General features: G+C 47.1%; 1 protein-coding gene across 1 annotated transcript in view; it reads left to right on the forward strand.

The window, feature by feature from the left end:
• The window catches only part of LOC144763075 (uncharacterized), a 676,435-nt gene that overhangs the window by 533,604 nt on the left and 126,122 nt on the right, over positions 1 to 16,709 (forward strand). The window contains 1 exon segment of the mRNA XM_078648377.1: positions 14,393 to 16,508. Within this exon segment, the coding sequence (XP_078504503.1) occupies positions 14,393 to 16,508 (2,116 nt within the window).

Consider the following 16,709-nt stretch of genomic DNA (forward strand, 5'->3'; position numbering starts at 1 on the left):
ATACATGGACATGTGATGCAAACGTAACAGAATATGTCATGAATGGGGCGGAACCCATGGAGGGGGCTACCTAAGGAGCCGGGACCTCTAACCTGATGGTGCGCGCAAACTAGCAATGACGTGTTACTAGGAGAAGCTGGGGGCTATGACCTCTGTGCTAGGAGCAGAGACTGAAGTCTGGAGAGTCAGGGCGACATGTGCCTAAACAGTATCTAGTATCTGATGTTTAGAGAACATGTTGATAGAATCCAAAAGTTATCGGGGTAAAGGCTAACAGACTCTAGACTGGAGCATGCATTATTCTACATGTAGTGCGTGATGAAGAATATTAAATGACCATTAATACAGTATTTCTCTTACATGGAGCCGTAAAGGCTAGACAATGACGGAAACTATTGATGCGATTCAGTAGCTCTAGGAATGCAGAGAAAGAGGGCTGGACTGATAACTGGAACCATAACATACTCTTGGCAGACTCAGAGGCAGAGCCAGGCTGAACCGGGCACTGTGAGGCAGGAAGTAAGTGAAGGGTCGAGGATACAGGTGGGGGCTGTATCGCTCCTCAGCGAGGGCTTCAGGAGACAGGAGCTGAATCCGGTGTCCGGGCCCTTTTGAGGCCTAGAAACGAGGACTTTATAATGAAATAACGTGCACACTGTGAAACGTGGCAACGTAGCTTTACATAGGCCTAATACTCGTATTATTCACGAGAACGGGAAACTGACATACTAGAGGTGGACACAACTATAATTGCGTCTTTAATCAAACATGGGGAATACATATGCATATTAATCATGCACACATAACATATGATGGAGGACGCGTAGGGACACAGAACATGGCAAAATTTACTTTTCCACACTTTTATAAAGTCACCTCCTTCTTGTCCTACTGTGTCCTTAGAATCAATAACCCCTGTGCCATGTATTTTTCTATGATGACCTGAAGGAGCAGTATGTGTCAGAGGGAGAAGAAAAGCCACATAACAAGTTCCTGAAACGTAGGTAGGAAGCCACGTATAGGCTCTGTCATGACAGACAAAATATGTGCCTTGTGATGGCACTAACGGTGAGGAAATCTGGGGTGAATAGATGTACGTATGAGAACAAACACTCTTTTCCTGTTGGTTTTTAATATTTTGGCCATTTATCTGCAGACAGAAATTACCACGATGGGGTTTGGTCCAAATTGGTAGGGATCTCCTTCGTCTAGCCTTATCTGTAAGGCTAGTAACATAACGAGTCACGTTCCAGACATCATATACTCGTTTCTCATCCACGGGAATCTTGCTAATTTCAGCAATTCTAGCCATGGCCACTATTCCCTTTATCAAAGAACTGTGACTAAAATCTACTCCACCACTATAAGGACTAACAGGAGGATAGCAAAGTTGATTCTGATATACATTAGAAAACATGGCCAAATAGGCCCAAGCGGAGCCTTCGTAGTAAAATGGAAGGACTAAATATGACATCTCTCTCTCTGTGTTATGGGGCATGAGCCCACAAACCCAACAGTCAGTGGTATTGACTACTAGTTGATGCTGATGTAATAACAGGATAAATGAATTGTTGAAGTATTCTGTTCTTCTAATTTGCTCATGTTCCGGGAGTGTATGAAACTGATGTGGGGAGGCAGTAGTAGGAAAAGACAAGGAAACAGAAGTTGGGACAGATGCTTGCTGCATAGTGTGAACAACCCAACTCACACAAGCCACTAAAATACATGAACATATTAAAATACATAAGGTTATGCCAACAATTTACTTTTCATTTCTTGCTTCTTATCATTCTTTTCCATTTTAATATCCATTCTCTAAAGCGTTGCTCACGGCAATCTTCCTAGATCACTTAGTTTTGGTTATTAGCCGTCCTATGACACTGCAAGTCAGGCAGACCTACTGTCACTACTCAGGTCATAGCCTAGGACTCCTACCGTGACCCTGCAACTTGATGGATAGTGGAAAAGAAATGTCTCTCAAAAGTGTGACCAGAAAAAAAGAAAAAGGAAAAAGTTCAATTGTCTTTAATCAATCTGGGTCTTAAGTTGTACCGAGTCTTATTAGGTACCATTTGCTCAGAGTTCGTTCGATCCAGGCGTGCACTACTGAAAGGTACAAATCGAGGGACCCTTTCGCCTTCACTGTCACTTATACCCTTACGAACCCACTGATCATAAGGCAAAGGCAAAGGTACCCTTTTACAGTGCACGCAATGGACCCAATTCTTCTTCCCGACGACCTTTACTGCTGTACGTGTCGCTAGCAGAACTTGCCGAGGCGGGCCCCAACGAGGTTCCAAATTCTTTTTCCTCTGGAAATTTTTTAGGCAGACCCAGTCTCCGAGTTGAATGGGATGACCTGGATCTGCAGAGGACTCCGGCAAAGCGTTTTGAACCTATTGGTGAAGAACACGCAATTTAGTGGTAAGGTCATGTAAATAATCAATCAACATAGGATACGGGATGTCAGAGTACTTTTTAGGTCGAGGGACTCCCCAGACATTGGCTTGGCACCCAAAAACGACCTTGTATTAGCTGAGTCCTAAACGAAAATGTACAGTAGTTCTCGTGGATAAGAGTGCCAAAGGTAATGCGTCAGGCCAAGCAAGACCCGTGCTGGCCTGAATCTTCACCAGTTTAAGCTTGAGAGTGCCATTATAGTACTCTACCAAACCTGCTGACTGAGGGTGGTTTGCCGCATGAAATTTCTGCCTAATACCAAGACCCGCACACACCTTCTGCATAATTTGTCCTACAAATTCACTCCCATTGTCACTCCAGACAATTCGCGGTAAACGAAACCTCGGGAAGAATTCCTTGAAAAGGACTTTGGCAGTAGACAAAGCAGTATAATCCTTTAGGGGGTAGGCCTCTATCCATCTGGAAAAGGCACACACCACCACCAGAACATACTTGAGGTTATTACAACGTTCAATATAAATGTAGTCAATTTGTAATACCTCAAAAGGGTACGTAAGGGGAGCAAAATGACCTACTGGAGTTCGGGTTCCCTTTCCTGCTTTATACATCAAACAAATGATACAATGTATCACCACATTCTCCGCACATTTAGGAATTCCTTCATTCTGCCATACTGGAGCCAGAAGTTTGCATATCCCTTTCGCACTGATGTGGGCTGGACCCTGCGCCATAGTAACTACAGGCAATTCATAGGCGTCTGGTAACAGCCAACGCTGATGTTCTGACAATTCCGTCCAGTGCCCTGTCGCGTTCAACATTCCCGTACTTTCTCTCCACTTACTCAATTCCTTTTCAGTATCCTCTTCTTGAATCATTCTCACACTTTCTATTGTGTCTTCACACATTCTTCCCTCTCTGACCCATCTTGCAGGGCCTGCAACACACATGCGACTTGTAGCATCTCTCGCTGTTTCTTTCGCTACCTCATCTGCAAACGCATTCCCGCGACCCACATCATCAGTGATCTTCTTATGAGCACTACACTTCACTATCGCCATTTGGGTAGGCAAAACAAGTGATTCAAGAAGGTCAGTTACCAACTGACCATGCTGTATCTTAGTCCCATGGGAAGTAAAGAATCCGCTTTCCTTCCACAAACGACCAAAACTATGAGCCCTGCCAAAGGCATATGGGCTATCCGTGTAAATATTCACTCTCTTTACACACACGCCCTCGTCAGGGCAATCAGTTCAGCTGCTTGGGCTGAATTCTGTGTAATGCGTGCTGTCTCCACTACTGTATGCAAGGTGGTAACAGCATAGGCCGCAGTCGTCTCGCCATTAGGAAGCTTAAAAAAAGACCCATCCACCCATAGGATCCCATCCGGGTCCACAAGTGGTGTGTCTTTTAAGTCTATTCGGCCTTTCGTTTCCTCCTCTGTTCAGAGAAAACAATCATGCTGTTCTTGGGTGTCTTTCTCTTCTGGAATGGGTAACAGTGTTGCTGGATTCAAAGTATTACATCACTTGATGTGTATATGACTAGCCAAGAGCGTCAGCTCATACCCTGACAAGCGGGCACTCGTAAGATGTTGTGTTTTTGTTGTTCAAAAGAGTATCTACTGCATGTGGTACCATAACAACAAGAGTGTTATCTAGTACCAATCCAGCAGATTGATGAATGGAGATCGCTGCTGCTGCTGTAGCTCTGAGACAACTAGGTAATGCCTTGGCTACTGGATCCAATGTAGCCGAAAAATAGGCACATGGCCGCTGTTTGTCTCCAAATTGTTGCGTTAAAACTGACAACGCGCAACCTTCTCTTTTATGCACATAGAGTGTGAAAGTCTTACTGTAATCTGGAGTACCTAACACAGGGGCAGAACACAAGGCAGTACGTAAGTCAGAAAAACTCTTCTGACATTCGTCAGTCCAAGGAAGAGGTTGGGGTGTATCTTTCAGAGTAAGTGCCAACAGAGGTTCAGCCAATAAAGAAAAATTTGGAATCCACTGTCTACGATAAGAGGTAATGCCCAAAAAGGCACGCACCTCCCTTTGTGTGGATGGTACAGACATTCGTGCAATTGCTTGAATTAGTTCTGGGGTCAATCGTCTTCCCTCCTTCGACAAGAGATGACCTAAGTAGGTAACCTCTTGGCGACAATATTGCAATTTTGAGGGTGACACCTTGTGATGCAGGTCAGACAAATGACGCAACAATGAAACAGTCACATCCTTACACACATACTTTAAATCGGCAGCAACTAACAAATCGTCCTCATACTGAATAAGAGTGGCACCTGGGGGCAAAGTAAAAGTATTGAGCTGAGATTTGAAAGCCTGACTATAAATGGAGGGACTCTCACAATAGCCTTGAGGTGCATGTTTGAATCGGAAACTTCGGCCTCCGAGAGAGAAGCCAAAAATATCCCTACTTTCCTCAGCAATAGGAATGTTGAAGAAAGCATTCTTGAGATCAATAACAAGAAGCATGCCGCTGAAGTTGGTATCATAGTGAGCAAGGCAGTGATATCTGGGACAACAGGAAACTGGGGGACAACAATTTTGTTGACCTCCCGAAGATCGATCACAAAGCGATATACTGGAGGCTGAGAAGGATCAGTACGTTTAAGGGCTATTGCAAACATTTCCTCTTGTTTCTTCCACCACACCCTTCTGAACCAGATCATAGATAATAGCCAACAAAGCTCTTTCACCATCGTTGGAAATCTTATACTGAGGAATACGTGGTGATTTAACATTAGGCTTAACAGTAACCACGTAAGGCGGAATCTGGAGCAGACCAACATCATTCGGACCCATAGCCCAGAGCGTAGCAGGAAGAGAATGCAATTCGGGTGGGAATTGGTCCTTAGATAAATACATAGGAGAAACCAGCTTCTCACCTAAAGTAAGATGTACACCAGAGGGGAAACAGTACAATGTTGCATGCTAACATTTCAACAAGTCCAAACACAACAAATTCTCACCACAACCAGTCATTAAAATGAGCAGGGCCTCCAAATCATAAGGACCAATTGAAAGAGGCAAAGGACAAGAAACCAGGTTACTAACTGGGGCGCCAGAAAATCCTACAGAAACGTTAGTTAAGCCAGACAAAGGTGCCCCAGGGAGTTTGGAGTGAATGATAGAACTTCTCATTGCACCAGTATCCAAAAGAAATGGCTCTGAAACACCCAATGCAACAACCTCAACATAAGGCCCATTCTGATCCACTGGAACTGATACGACTCCCTTACTTTGTCCATGGCTGTCCTAACTAGTGTGAAAATCCTGATTCTCACTTTCAACACAATAATCGTCATTGTAGTATGGTGCAGACTGAATATTCTGCTGATCAAAACAATTAAGAGAATTCTGAGGGGGAAAGGAACGCTCTCCCTGAGACAACGCACCTCGCCCTCTACCTCTGGGTGCTGATTGAAAACCATCACGGCCTTGCGGCCGTGGGAATCCACCATTACGCTGCAATAAAACCGGACAACTATTCTTGAAATTACCTTCCTCTTTACAATAGGCACATTGATTAGGACCCAGCAAAGGTCGCAGAACATTTGTGAGCAAGAGAGTCCAACGCAACTCGCTTATCAGAATCCGGGAGTTGACTACGGGATTGCCTCCGAGAAAGAGCAGGAGTCATGTGAAAAGACCCAAAAAGGGGGGAGAAAAGACCAGAAACAGTATTGACCAATCGTCTACGAACTGTGGGAGAATCTGACAGTAAGACAGGAGACAAAGTATTAAGCACAGCAGGAGAGGGACTGATCGTTACAAGAGGAACCGAGGGTAAAGGAGACTGAGGTACAGAAGTTGGTGGCAAAGGAGGCGGAGGTGGTAATACTGGAAGAGGTAACTGTGGAAGAGCTGGATCAACTGGCTGAACGACAGGTTGCTGGACAGGTGGCAACAATGGGGGTGCATTAGCACCTAGTACATAAGGCGGAGGCAATCTCAACAAATGGGACATTAAGGGATCTTCGTCAAGATCCTTACCCTGTGGAGAAGTAGGCAACACAGGATAACATCTATCTATTGCCATACGATGCTGTCTATCTGAGACTTCAATCGCTCGACCAATCTCATTGTCTTTAAACCGCTGGGCAGCCTGTATAATCATCATATCTTTCGCCTTTTTATCTCTTTTGCTTGCTTAATTTCTCTCTGTTTAGCTTCCTTACGCCAGAGGCGGAAAGAGTCAAACAATGCCGGCCGGGCTTTTCTTTTAAACAAAATTGCTTCTAGATTATTTAATGGTGGAGAAGTGTGGCTCAATGGATAGAGTGGCAGACCCTGATGCAGAGATCTAGTCCGGGACCAGGGTTCAATTCCCCGCCTTGGCGGGTCTTAGTCTCAAAATTCCCCGGACCTGATAATTCTCGCCTCGGTGCCTATTCCAATCATAGAGTCCCACTCTGCAACTCTGGGCAATAGCTTGCTTAATCTCCACAATGGCCCCCACAACGCTAAGGATGCCTGGCCTCCACCTTGGGGGTGCCCAGGAGTGGACGCCTCACAGGGAAAGCCAGGTTGGGTTCCACAGCGGTATTCGTACAAGCGCCTTGAGACCCTTGCGGGTGAGTAGTGCGCTATACAAGTATCAATTTACATTACAATTTACAATATGTCAGGCTCAAAACTACCATTTTGTGGCCACTGCAAAACACCATTTTTCTTTGTGCATCGAAGCCATGCTTCGTTAAAGGCAATGGGGCCAACACCATGTTGAGAGTAAAGCTCACAAGTGGGAGTTCCAACCGGAGGAATCGGACAAGAGTCCTCGAGCCGGGAATCTCTATTACAACCAAAATAACAAAACTTCCTAAATTTTCTAAACCCAGGCATCTTTAATTCACTGGTCCGTTTACCAACTTCAAGGGGTAAAAGCAAATAACACAGCACAAACGTACTCACCCCTTGGCTTCGGCTATTGCAATGGTCGAATAACAAAACCCAAAAATAAAACAAAGAAGTGGGCGCTACCCACGAATACTTAACTAAGTGTTCTCTCACGCCAACAGAGGTCCTTCTAACGTCTCGCGATACCAGTCATCACCAAAGGGACCAAGGCAGTGCAGCAGTCAGGGCAGCATTCGTCAGCAGCCGTCGGAAAGAGTAGCCGCGCTGCAAAAGACCTTCGGTCCACTTCGACATACAGGGGTCGCTTGACGTGGTTCGCGAATCCTCCGGAATTTTCTTTCGAGGCTCCTCACGACCCTCGGGCTGAACCACTACCACTGAAGCCGCCCTACGTTGGGCGCCAGTTGGAGAACCGGGCCTTATGGGCCTGGCGGCGCAGGGCACGCCTTAAATCCCCAAGTTCACCTGCCTTGTCAGACAGAGACACGAGACACTCTGTTGGGCGTAGAAAAACAGGTTTATTAGCTACAGCAAAGCACAGTTGTCCCAGAAGTACAATGTATATTCTCAGGAGACTGCCACTTTAGTCCGTGGCGCACAATCTTTTATAGCACACATATTTACAACATATACTCCCAATACATACAAAGCAAGCCAATAGGAAAAGTTGGAAAACAAGTTATCGAGTGTCTCAAATACGCCCTTCTTTCAAACCCTGTGTTCACCCCTTCCCACAAATTAATCAGCGCTAGTGCCTACAATCCAATTTGCAGGTGGCAGGACGTACTTGTGTGCCTCAAAGGATAGTTGTGTAACAAGAGAATACAAGGAGAGAATAGCGAAGGCCAGTCGGATAAGATAATGTAAGGAAAAAATAGGGGAAGCCAAATAGTCAGTCCAGACAGGGATCAATCAACCCAGACATGGATTAGTGAACTCGGCCAGACCCTGACATCGGTTTCGTAAACAAGGGCAGGGGTTACTTTTTAACAGAAGAGACACGTAGCAGCTGGGAAAAGCAAAAACACTCTGTTCGCCGTGCTGCCTGAGTGAGGGTAACACAAAATGGCGACGAGACACAAAATGGCGGCCAAATACGGGACGAAGTCGGGAACCGAAGAGCCTCAAACGCAGCACTTTTCACCACGGCAAGAGTCGACGCATCGAGGGATCACAGCTGAAAAGGTCAATGCAGCGCCTCGCTGCCGCTGCATCGTTCACCGACGCAATCCGGATTTCCACTCATTGCCCCTGTGTGGGAACTTTTCCACCACACATCACCCATAGATGGGAGTCATCTCAGAATCAATGCATTGCTTTCCCCATCCACGAAGGTCTGAGTAATAACGCCTATCTTTTCTTTACGACGCTTCTCATCGCTGCAGCTGTTTGGCTTGGTGAATTTAGTCGCAACAACAGGTACTTTGTGTTGGGGTTCAAGGGGGCCTGGTTCCTTCTATCTAGTTCCCCGTTCAGCAGTTTTTTCTTAAAAGTGCCAAGTGCATATGCGAATTTATGGACGCTCCCTAGGGCTCGCTTTAAAAGGGGGCTGCCAACAGGAAACAGGTGCTTGGTTTCTTTATTGGTCCCTTGCCGTGTGATTCCTGTTCCTGTGGTTCTACCTTGTTTCCCTTCCTTCGAGCTCCGTTCCAGCGGTCTTTTCTAGTGCTGGGTTTTGATCCCCTTTTTCCCCTGCTCCCTTATTTTCCTATTCCCTTGGGCATTTCTAAACCCTTTATTGGGGACCTGTTTGTGATCTTCGGTGACGTTCTGGGATTCACGGCTGCGTTTCCTTCGAGTTTTAACGTCCCGTTATTATCCCTTTTTGTATCCAAACCATCTTGTTATACGCTGTGTTTGGGTGGTTTCACGAAGGAGCTGAATAACGGCCGTTTTTGCGCTACCTTCATGTTCTTTTTAAGATTCCAGGGGTTTTTTGGGTGTCTTTCATATTCCCTTGATACCATTTTTCCCCTGTCCCTTTTTGTCCTAAGAATTGTGAAATTCCACCCCCTTTGTCATTCTCGGTGTTTTCCGAGGGGGCGTGGTTGGTCTGGGGTTACGCAAGAAACAACCAATACGATTGCAGTGGAAGAATTCCTGTTTCGTATCAAGCCACTCCCGTTTGTTATCTGGGGTAAGCAGGGAGGTCGGTGGTTCGTGTGTGTACTTGGCACTGGTAATAGTAGTAGGGGTGTGTTTAATTTTGTCCCCTTCTTTCATTTTAGCGGTCTCGTCTGTGTCAAGCTGTCAGCTGCCAAGAAGCCAGAAGAGACGAATTGTGTTCCCCAAGACCTTGGGTTCCCTTGTTTTGTTACCCACCTTCTCCCGGTGTCGTGTTCTCCACCATCCGTTTTGATTGCGGGTGTTGGGGGTCCTGGATAATAGTTACAATAACTGTGGTTAGAAGCAGCATGTGTGTGGAACGAGGCGCTACACCAAAAGAAACTATTTATTGCAAGTATATAAACAATAACATTTTGACTGTCAGTATAAGTCTCTTGCTGGAACTACAGTCCAAACAAAAAATAAACCTTTCGGCAGTTAAAAGTCTCATCTGCGTCTAGCTTGCTTTCTGTGACCAGACACACGTTTTTTGGATCTTATTGAGTTATCCCCTCTGCTCGTGAACATTGTAAATTGTACCCTCTCTTCTGTGGGTGCTATTATGTCCTGTATTTTTCTTCTTCATAAATGTCTTTATTGTTATCACTGTGCTGCTCTCTGCAAATTTATAAAGCGCTCTGATACCCGTCAAGTTTGCGCTATAAAAAACGATCAAATAAATAAATACTTGCATAAAGCCGTGTTTTAAATCTAGTGTCCGAGGTATATTTTGTTTAGTTCATTTCGGAAAAAACATTACGAGTCATTCCCTGTGAGAGTTCTTTTAATCTTGCAGAAGCAAGGCTGCACCACGCCACATCTTGAGAGACGGTAGTGACATGCAGCATACAAACGATATTCTGTGGTTTTACTAAGCAAGGGATGGGTGCTAGGGGTGAAACGTGCTGAGAGATTTTTATTATGTGGGAAAGAAAGGACAAGACATTAGAAAACATCTGGACAATTAATCTTGCAAATCTAGACCGATACACTAATCGTCTGTAAAGTTACTCAAGGCTCCAGTACAAACAAGAATGTTCCACTCATAAACGAGACAGGGGCCTGCTTCTGACGAGCAATGGCATGTGCGCGCGCACCACTGCTAACATATGTTTTGAATTATCTCGGCCATCAAGCCACGATAATTCAAAACATACGGCCTCTGGTGCGCGTAACAGACACCAATAGGCCATAGGCGGAGCTACTCGACCGCCCATGACCTATTGCGTGTTCTGTTCCAAAAGCACACGCATGCGAAGGCCAATTGCAATGCAGCTGGCAAAAAAAAAAGCACGAGCAGCCTGAAATTTGTTAGGTACGTTTTCGGCGACCCTGAGAAAAGGACTTTTAGGCCACTCCCACACTGCTGACGCAGTGTGGCGTAGGCCCGAGCCCTAAAAACTGTCATGAAACTAATGCAGTGCTATTTTGAAATGAGATACTCTGAAAATGACTTCACATGGACTGTGATTGAAAAATTATCATCCCTTACATTCTGATGTATAGTAAACTAATTGAGTGGATGCTGACACATTATGGGACACGTCTCGAAATTACACAGCAGTATGAACAAGACATTACATTAGAGGTGCAACCCGGCAAACAATCTCAATTCCCCACAAGCTGCCCCAAAAAAATTGAATAAGCCCCACCGGGATGTGGGGACAAAGAATGATTATCACTGGCTGCCCTGTTTGAACAATGAGTCCAAATGAACAAAATTCCCAGGCACAGTCCTATTCTAGAAATGCACACACAACGTATGACACATGTCTACGAATATCAGCTAATTGCGAGATTCAATAAGTGGACTACAAGAAGCATGCCCGGAAAGACTACAAATGCGATGAGCCAAGTGAGCAATGTATGCAATGGCTACACTGTTCTGCATCATCACGTCCGGGGTTGAGGCAATGGAGTGTGCTGGTATCGTACCGGCGGTGGTTCTCGTGGCGGGAGCAGGGGCCAGGGGCTCTGACACTGGGCGCAGTCCAGGCACGGACGGGCGCAGACGGGCTTGCCTGTTGCCTTAGTCGCGCCTTCGGCCGGCATATATGGGGAGATGGGAGGGAGGAGCAGCTGGTAGCGAATGGGCAGTGGGCAATTAGGGGGCAGGGCCGCAGGGGACACAGTGGCGGGGCGGTGAGGGACGACGGGGAACAGAAGGAAAAAGGGCACAGAATAGGGCAAAAGGGGCACAAAAAGGAGGGGGGAAGGAGTGGCACAGAAAGCAAATGGCACAGAAATCAATAAAAAACGAGTGGCACAGAAGGCAAAAGAGACAGAAATACGGGGCAGCTGGGAAACAGAAGGCAAAAACGGGCAGAGAGGCACGGGGCAGCAAGGGATACAGAAAGGAAAACCGGGCGGAGGGGTACAGAAGGAAAAAAAACTGGCAAGGACCACGTGCAGGCAGCAAGGGAAGACAGACAACAGCAGTCACAGATACAACAAAGAAATACAGGCAGTACAGTAAAATAATAAGGCAGAAGATGACCAGACTTACGATTACTCAGCAGCGGCAGATGGGGCAGGGACACACAGGCGGAGCTGTGCGGAGGTGGAGCGACCTACCTAGTGTGTCAAGGGTCGCTCCTAGGAGCAAAAGGACCTCCACAGTGGAGAGGAGACCAAGAAACCTAGAGGCTCAGCTTACACTCTTGGAGATTTAGGAGACAAAGCTGACCCAGGAGGTGAGAAGATTAGCCCTGGAGGAGAACAGGGTCAAGCTGAGAATCAAACCCCATGGACATGGTGGCAACTGTGAAGAGCCTGTCCACTCCACCCATGTGTGTCAGGATTCGCCGCTCTATCGCGCCTACCACACTGAGAAACTACATTTCCCATGAGTCGGCGGAGTCCCGCAGGAACTACATCTCGGGACCAGACGCGCTTCCGGTTGCGCGTTATTCTGGATCTGGTTCAGCACTCGGCGTGAGAGCGGACGCTCTGCACGCCTGCCTTTCGTGTCTCCTGTAGGTCATCTCCCCCCCCCCCGAGGCTCTGTGGGGAGTGCTTCATTGTTCTGCTCTCCGCGGTAGACAGACTACAAGCGCCAGCAGGTATTGCCGTTCTTTTTCCCTATGCCGCTCAGGCGGTCAGCTGTTTGCTTTCCTGGTCAGAGTGCTCAGGGAAGTTCTGTGTCTGTTGCTCACAGACCATATCGTTGCTGATACTTTCTTGGCTAATTTGGGTGTGGCGGAACACAGTGGCGGTCGAAACCACGTGTTACCGTACACCCGGGAATTGTTTGTGTACTAAGAAAGCGGGGCGCTGTAGTGAGGACAACTACGCGTCTCCGTTGTAAACTGGGTATTTACAAGGAACAAAAGAACTGGGCATGTAGTGAGGAAACTACAGGTTACCCCAGTTCTCATTGCATGGTCCTCCATGGGGTGTATTGTTGGCAGAATCCAGTGGTGGTCGCAACTACGTTTTTCTGTTTGACATTAATCAAGCATTCTCTATTGGGTCATTATTTGGAGAGCGGAGTGTTGTAGTTTTTGCTTCCTACACACTACCGTTTCCCTCTTACTTTGTGTTGGAACTATCATCCTTGCTTTGGAGATTTGGGACACCCCTTGTACATTAAGTCCTCTGACACGTTTGTGGTATGTCGTGAGTAGTGGATTTGGTGTCTCAGTACAGCGTGTGTGTGTCTGGTACGACAGGACTGTTTTCTCTAATTATATGTCTATGTGTTCCTTAGGCCTTCCTCACAGATTGTGGCAGAAGGGCTGTAGTTATTTCCTATCCAAGGTCGGGTTTTCTTTCTGCTCAGGTACTTGCCTATTTCCTTGTTTATTTAGTGAGACTATATGAGAGTAGTATTGCATGTTAGAAAAGCACTTAACTGATGCCTGTCTTGTCTTTTGTTACAGGCGTCCTTTCCCTGCTGACCCTACCTTTCCCCATCCCACAATTTTTTATTTTAGTTTGTTATTTTTCTCCCTCGCCTAATGGCTCGAACACCCTGTGTTTACACTTCAGGGTGTTGGTGACATTTGGAGGTGGAACCATACTTGCAGCGACTGGATCCCGTGGAGTATACCTGACAGAATAACGCGCCCACGAACGTTGCTCTGCCCGGTCCAGTTGCTGCAACATGGCCACCATGGATGATGTTCTGCAGGCTCTGCTTTTAGTGCATCAGGAGCTTGCCTCCTCTAAAGCAGAGGCCGCGTCTCTCAAAGAAAAAGTAGATAGGCTATCGAGGAATCCCTTTTCTACCTCGGTACCTCAGGTACAAGTAACGGTTCCTCCCCCTATCCCTCTGGCTAGTCCGGAGAGGTATTCCGGGGATCCGTCTAAAACTCAGGCGTTCTTAACGCAAGTCATGTTGCACTTTTCGTGTAAGCCTGCCTCGTTCCCTAACAACCATTCTAGGGTAGCTTTTGCGATTTCTTACCTAACAGGGGATGCAGCCAATTGGGCTGTACCTTTGGTACGGAACGACGATCCAATGCTCTCAGATTGGGCGTCTTTCCGAACCGAATTTTAAAAGGTGTTTGATCGAAGGGCAACCACCTTCAGTGCAGATAGAGAACTCCTGGAACTAAGGCAGGGGCGGTCGGACTTGATAACGTACCTTACCAAGTTCAACCGACTGGTGTCTGAAACCTCGTGGCCGGAGGAAAAAAGAATGTCCTTGTTCTACCAGGGCTTGAGGGATGGTCTTAAAGACGTCATTGCTCAGATTGATCCTCAACCAACCACTTGCGTAGATATGGTGAATCTGACCCTGAGACTGGATGGTAGAATGACAGACAGAGGAAGGGATAGGAGAAGATGGGACAGGGGCCCCCCCGTTCAGAATGGAGTCCACGTAGGGCTTTGCCTTCTGCAGATGCACACCCTGAACCGATGGAAATCGGGGCAGTTCGGTCCCCCCTAACCAGGGAAGAAAAAGAGGGTCGTCGTGTTGCAGGTCTTCGCCTGTACTGCGGCAAAAAGGGTCATTATGTAAGGGACTGCCCTTCCAAATCCAGAAACACGGGGTCATGGTCTCGGAATAAAAGAGTAGCCATAGCCGCGGGCAACGCTCTAGAGGAAGCTGGTGCTCAGGGAGAGAGATACCAGAAGGAACCACAGCCCTGGAAGGTGCCCTCATTGACAGTGTTAACGCTACGTGAATCTGAATCCCACATACTGTTGCCCATGAGGCTGGAGTGTCAGTTACAGGTATACACTGTCACGGTTATAATAGACTCTGGGGCCACAGGGAATTTCATCAATAGCGGGCTCGTGACCTCTTTGTCTATAGACATGGTACCCAGAGACACCCCTGAGGAAGTCTTGGCGGTTGATGGAAAACCCCTAATATCTGGACTCATAACGGAACAAACCGAGAGGGTAACGCTTTCCGTTGCTGTACTCGACGGCAGGCATAGGGAAGAATTGGTGCTTAACATCATTGAAGCCCCTCAATACGAGATAATTCTCAGAATGCCTTGGCTCAGTCATCATAATCCCTCAATCGACTGGAAGGAGAAGTCGATTCGTTTTTTGTCTGAGGAATGCAAAAAACATATGGAAGAAGGCGTCGGGTTCTCCCCGTCTGTTCTTCCTTTGGTGGTAGCAACAGCAGCAGAGAAAGATGTGTGTCTACCAATGGAGTATAGGGCTTACAGAGATGTCTTCAGCGAAAGCCAGGCTGAGAAACTCCCTCCACATAGGCCATATGATTGCAGGATCGATCTAGTGGAGGGAGCCACCATACCATCCTGTAGGGTTTATGCATTGTCCGACCCTGAGACTACTCATTTGAAGGAGTACTTGGACCATTATGTGGACATCGGCTTTATTCGCCCATCCAGGTCCCCTGCAGCCTCGCCCCTCTTTTTCATCAAAAAAGCCAACGGAGATTTGAGGGCCTGTGTCGATTATCGAATGCTGAATAAAAACACCATCAGAAATCGATATCCACTGCCGCTTATCTCTGTTTTGCTGGACCAAGTACGATATGCCAAGGTGTTTACCAGATTGGACCTAAGGGGGGCATATCACTTGGTCCGTGTCCGCGAGGGGGACGAATGGAAAACCGCCTTCAAAACGAGATACGGCTTGTACGAATACACTGTGATGCCGTTCGGGCTGTGCAACGCCCCAGCGGCGTTTCAATACTTTTTGAACGACGTTTTGAAGGATGTGGTGGATATCAGTGCAGTGGTATACATCGATGATATCCTGATTTACTCAGAAAACGTCAAGGAACACACACGACATGTAACTGAGGTGCTCCAAAGGTTGAGAGAAAACCGATTGTTCTGCAAGCTGAGCAAGTGTGAATTCGGTGTGGACAAGGTTGAGTTCTTAGGAGTCATGCTAAGCCACGAGGGACTGCAAATGTCAGACAGAAAGGTACAGGCGGTACAGGAGTGGTCTACCCCTACCTGCGTGAAGGATGTGCAAAGGTTTTTAGGCTTCGCCAACTATTACCGCCGATTTATTGCGCGGTTCTCCCAAGTGGCGGTTCCTTTGACGAGACTGTTACGTAAAGGTGTGCGGTTTGTGTGGTCCCCCGAAGCCACAGTGGCATTCCAGTATCTAAAAGAGGCTTTCACGACGGCTCCAATTCTGGCACATCCAAGACCGGAATATCCTTACGTTGTTGAAGCGGATGCTTCCGACGAAGCTATTGGAGCAGTACTGTCCCAAAGGGATAAGGACACCGGACAGCTCCACCCCGTGGCGTATCTGTCCAAAAAACTAAGCCCTCCCGAACAGAACTATACCATCTCCGAGAAGGAACTGCTAGCTATCAAACGAGCGTTTCAGGAATGGAGACAATACCTTTGGGGGGCTAGATCCCCTGTCACCGTCTATACCGACCATCGCAACCTTCAGTATATGAAGACCGCAAAGCACCTCACACAAAGACAGATGAGGTGGATGCTCTTTTTTGCGGAGTACGACTTCACCATTACCTTTAGACCAGGGACCGACAATCTGAAAGCCGATTTCCTATCCCGACGAGACCAGTCGGAGGAGAAGGACAATGGAGAAGCTAAGGCGTCAATAGTCAGTCCCGAGAAGGTGATTTCCGCAATACAGGCCAACACTTTTTTGGACCTTGTCCGACAAGCAAAGGATCATGACGCCTGGGTCAGTTGGGCCACATATGGGGGAAATCGCACTTTGGTGAATGGGTTGCCTTTTCAAGATAACAGATTGTTTCTCCCCTCTCCAGCATTGTGAAAAAAAGGCCTTCATGTGGTGTCATGATTCCCCTTTGGCAGGAAATCAAGGGGTGCAAAAAACCATGCATCTCATGAAACGGCATTTCTGGTGGGAGTCCGTTAACAC

This window comes from Lissotriton helveticus, chromosome 6 (genome assembly GCF_964261635.1).
Source record: "Lissotriton helveticus chromosome 6, aLisHel1.1, whole genome shotgun sequence".
Lineage (NCBI taxonomy): Eukaryota > Metazoa > Chordata > Amphibia > Caudata > Salamandridae > Lissotriton > Lissotriton helveticus.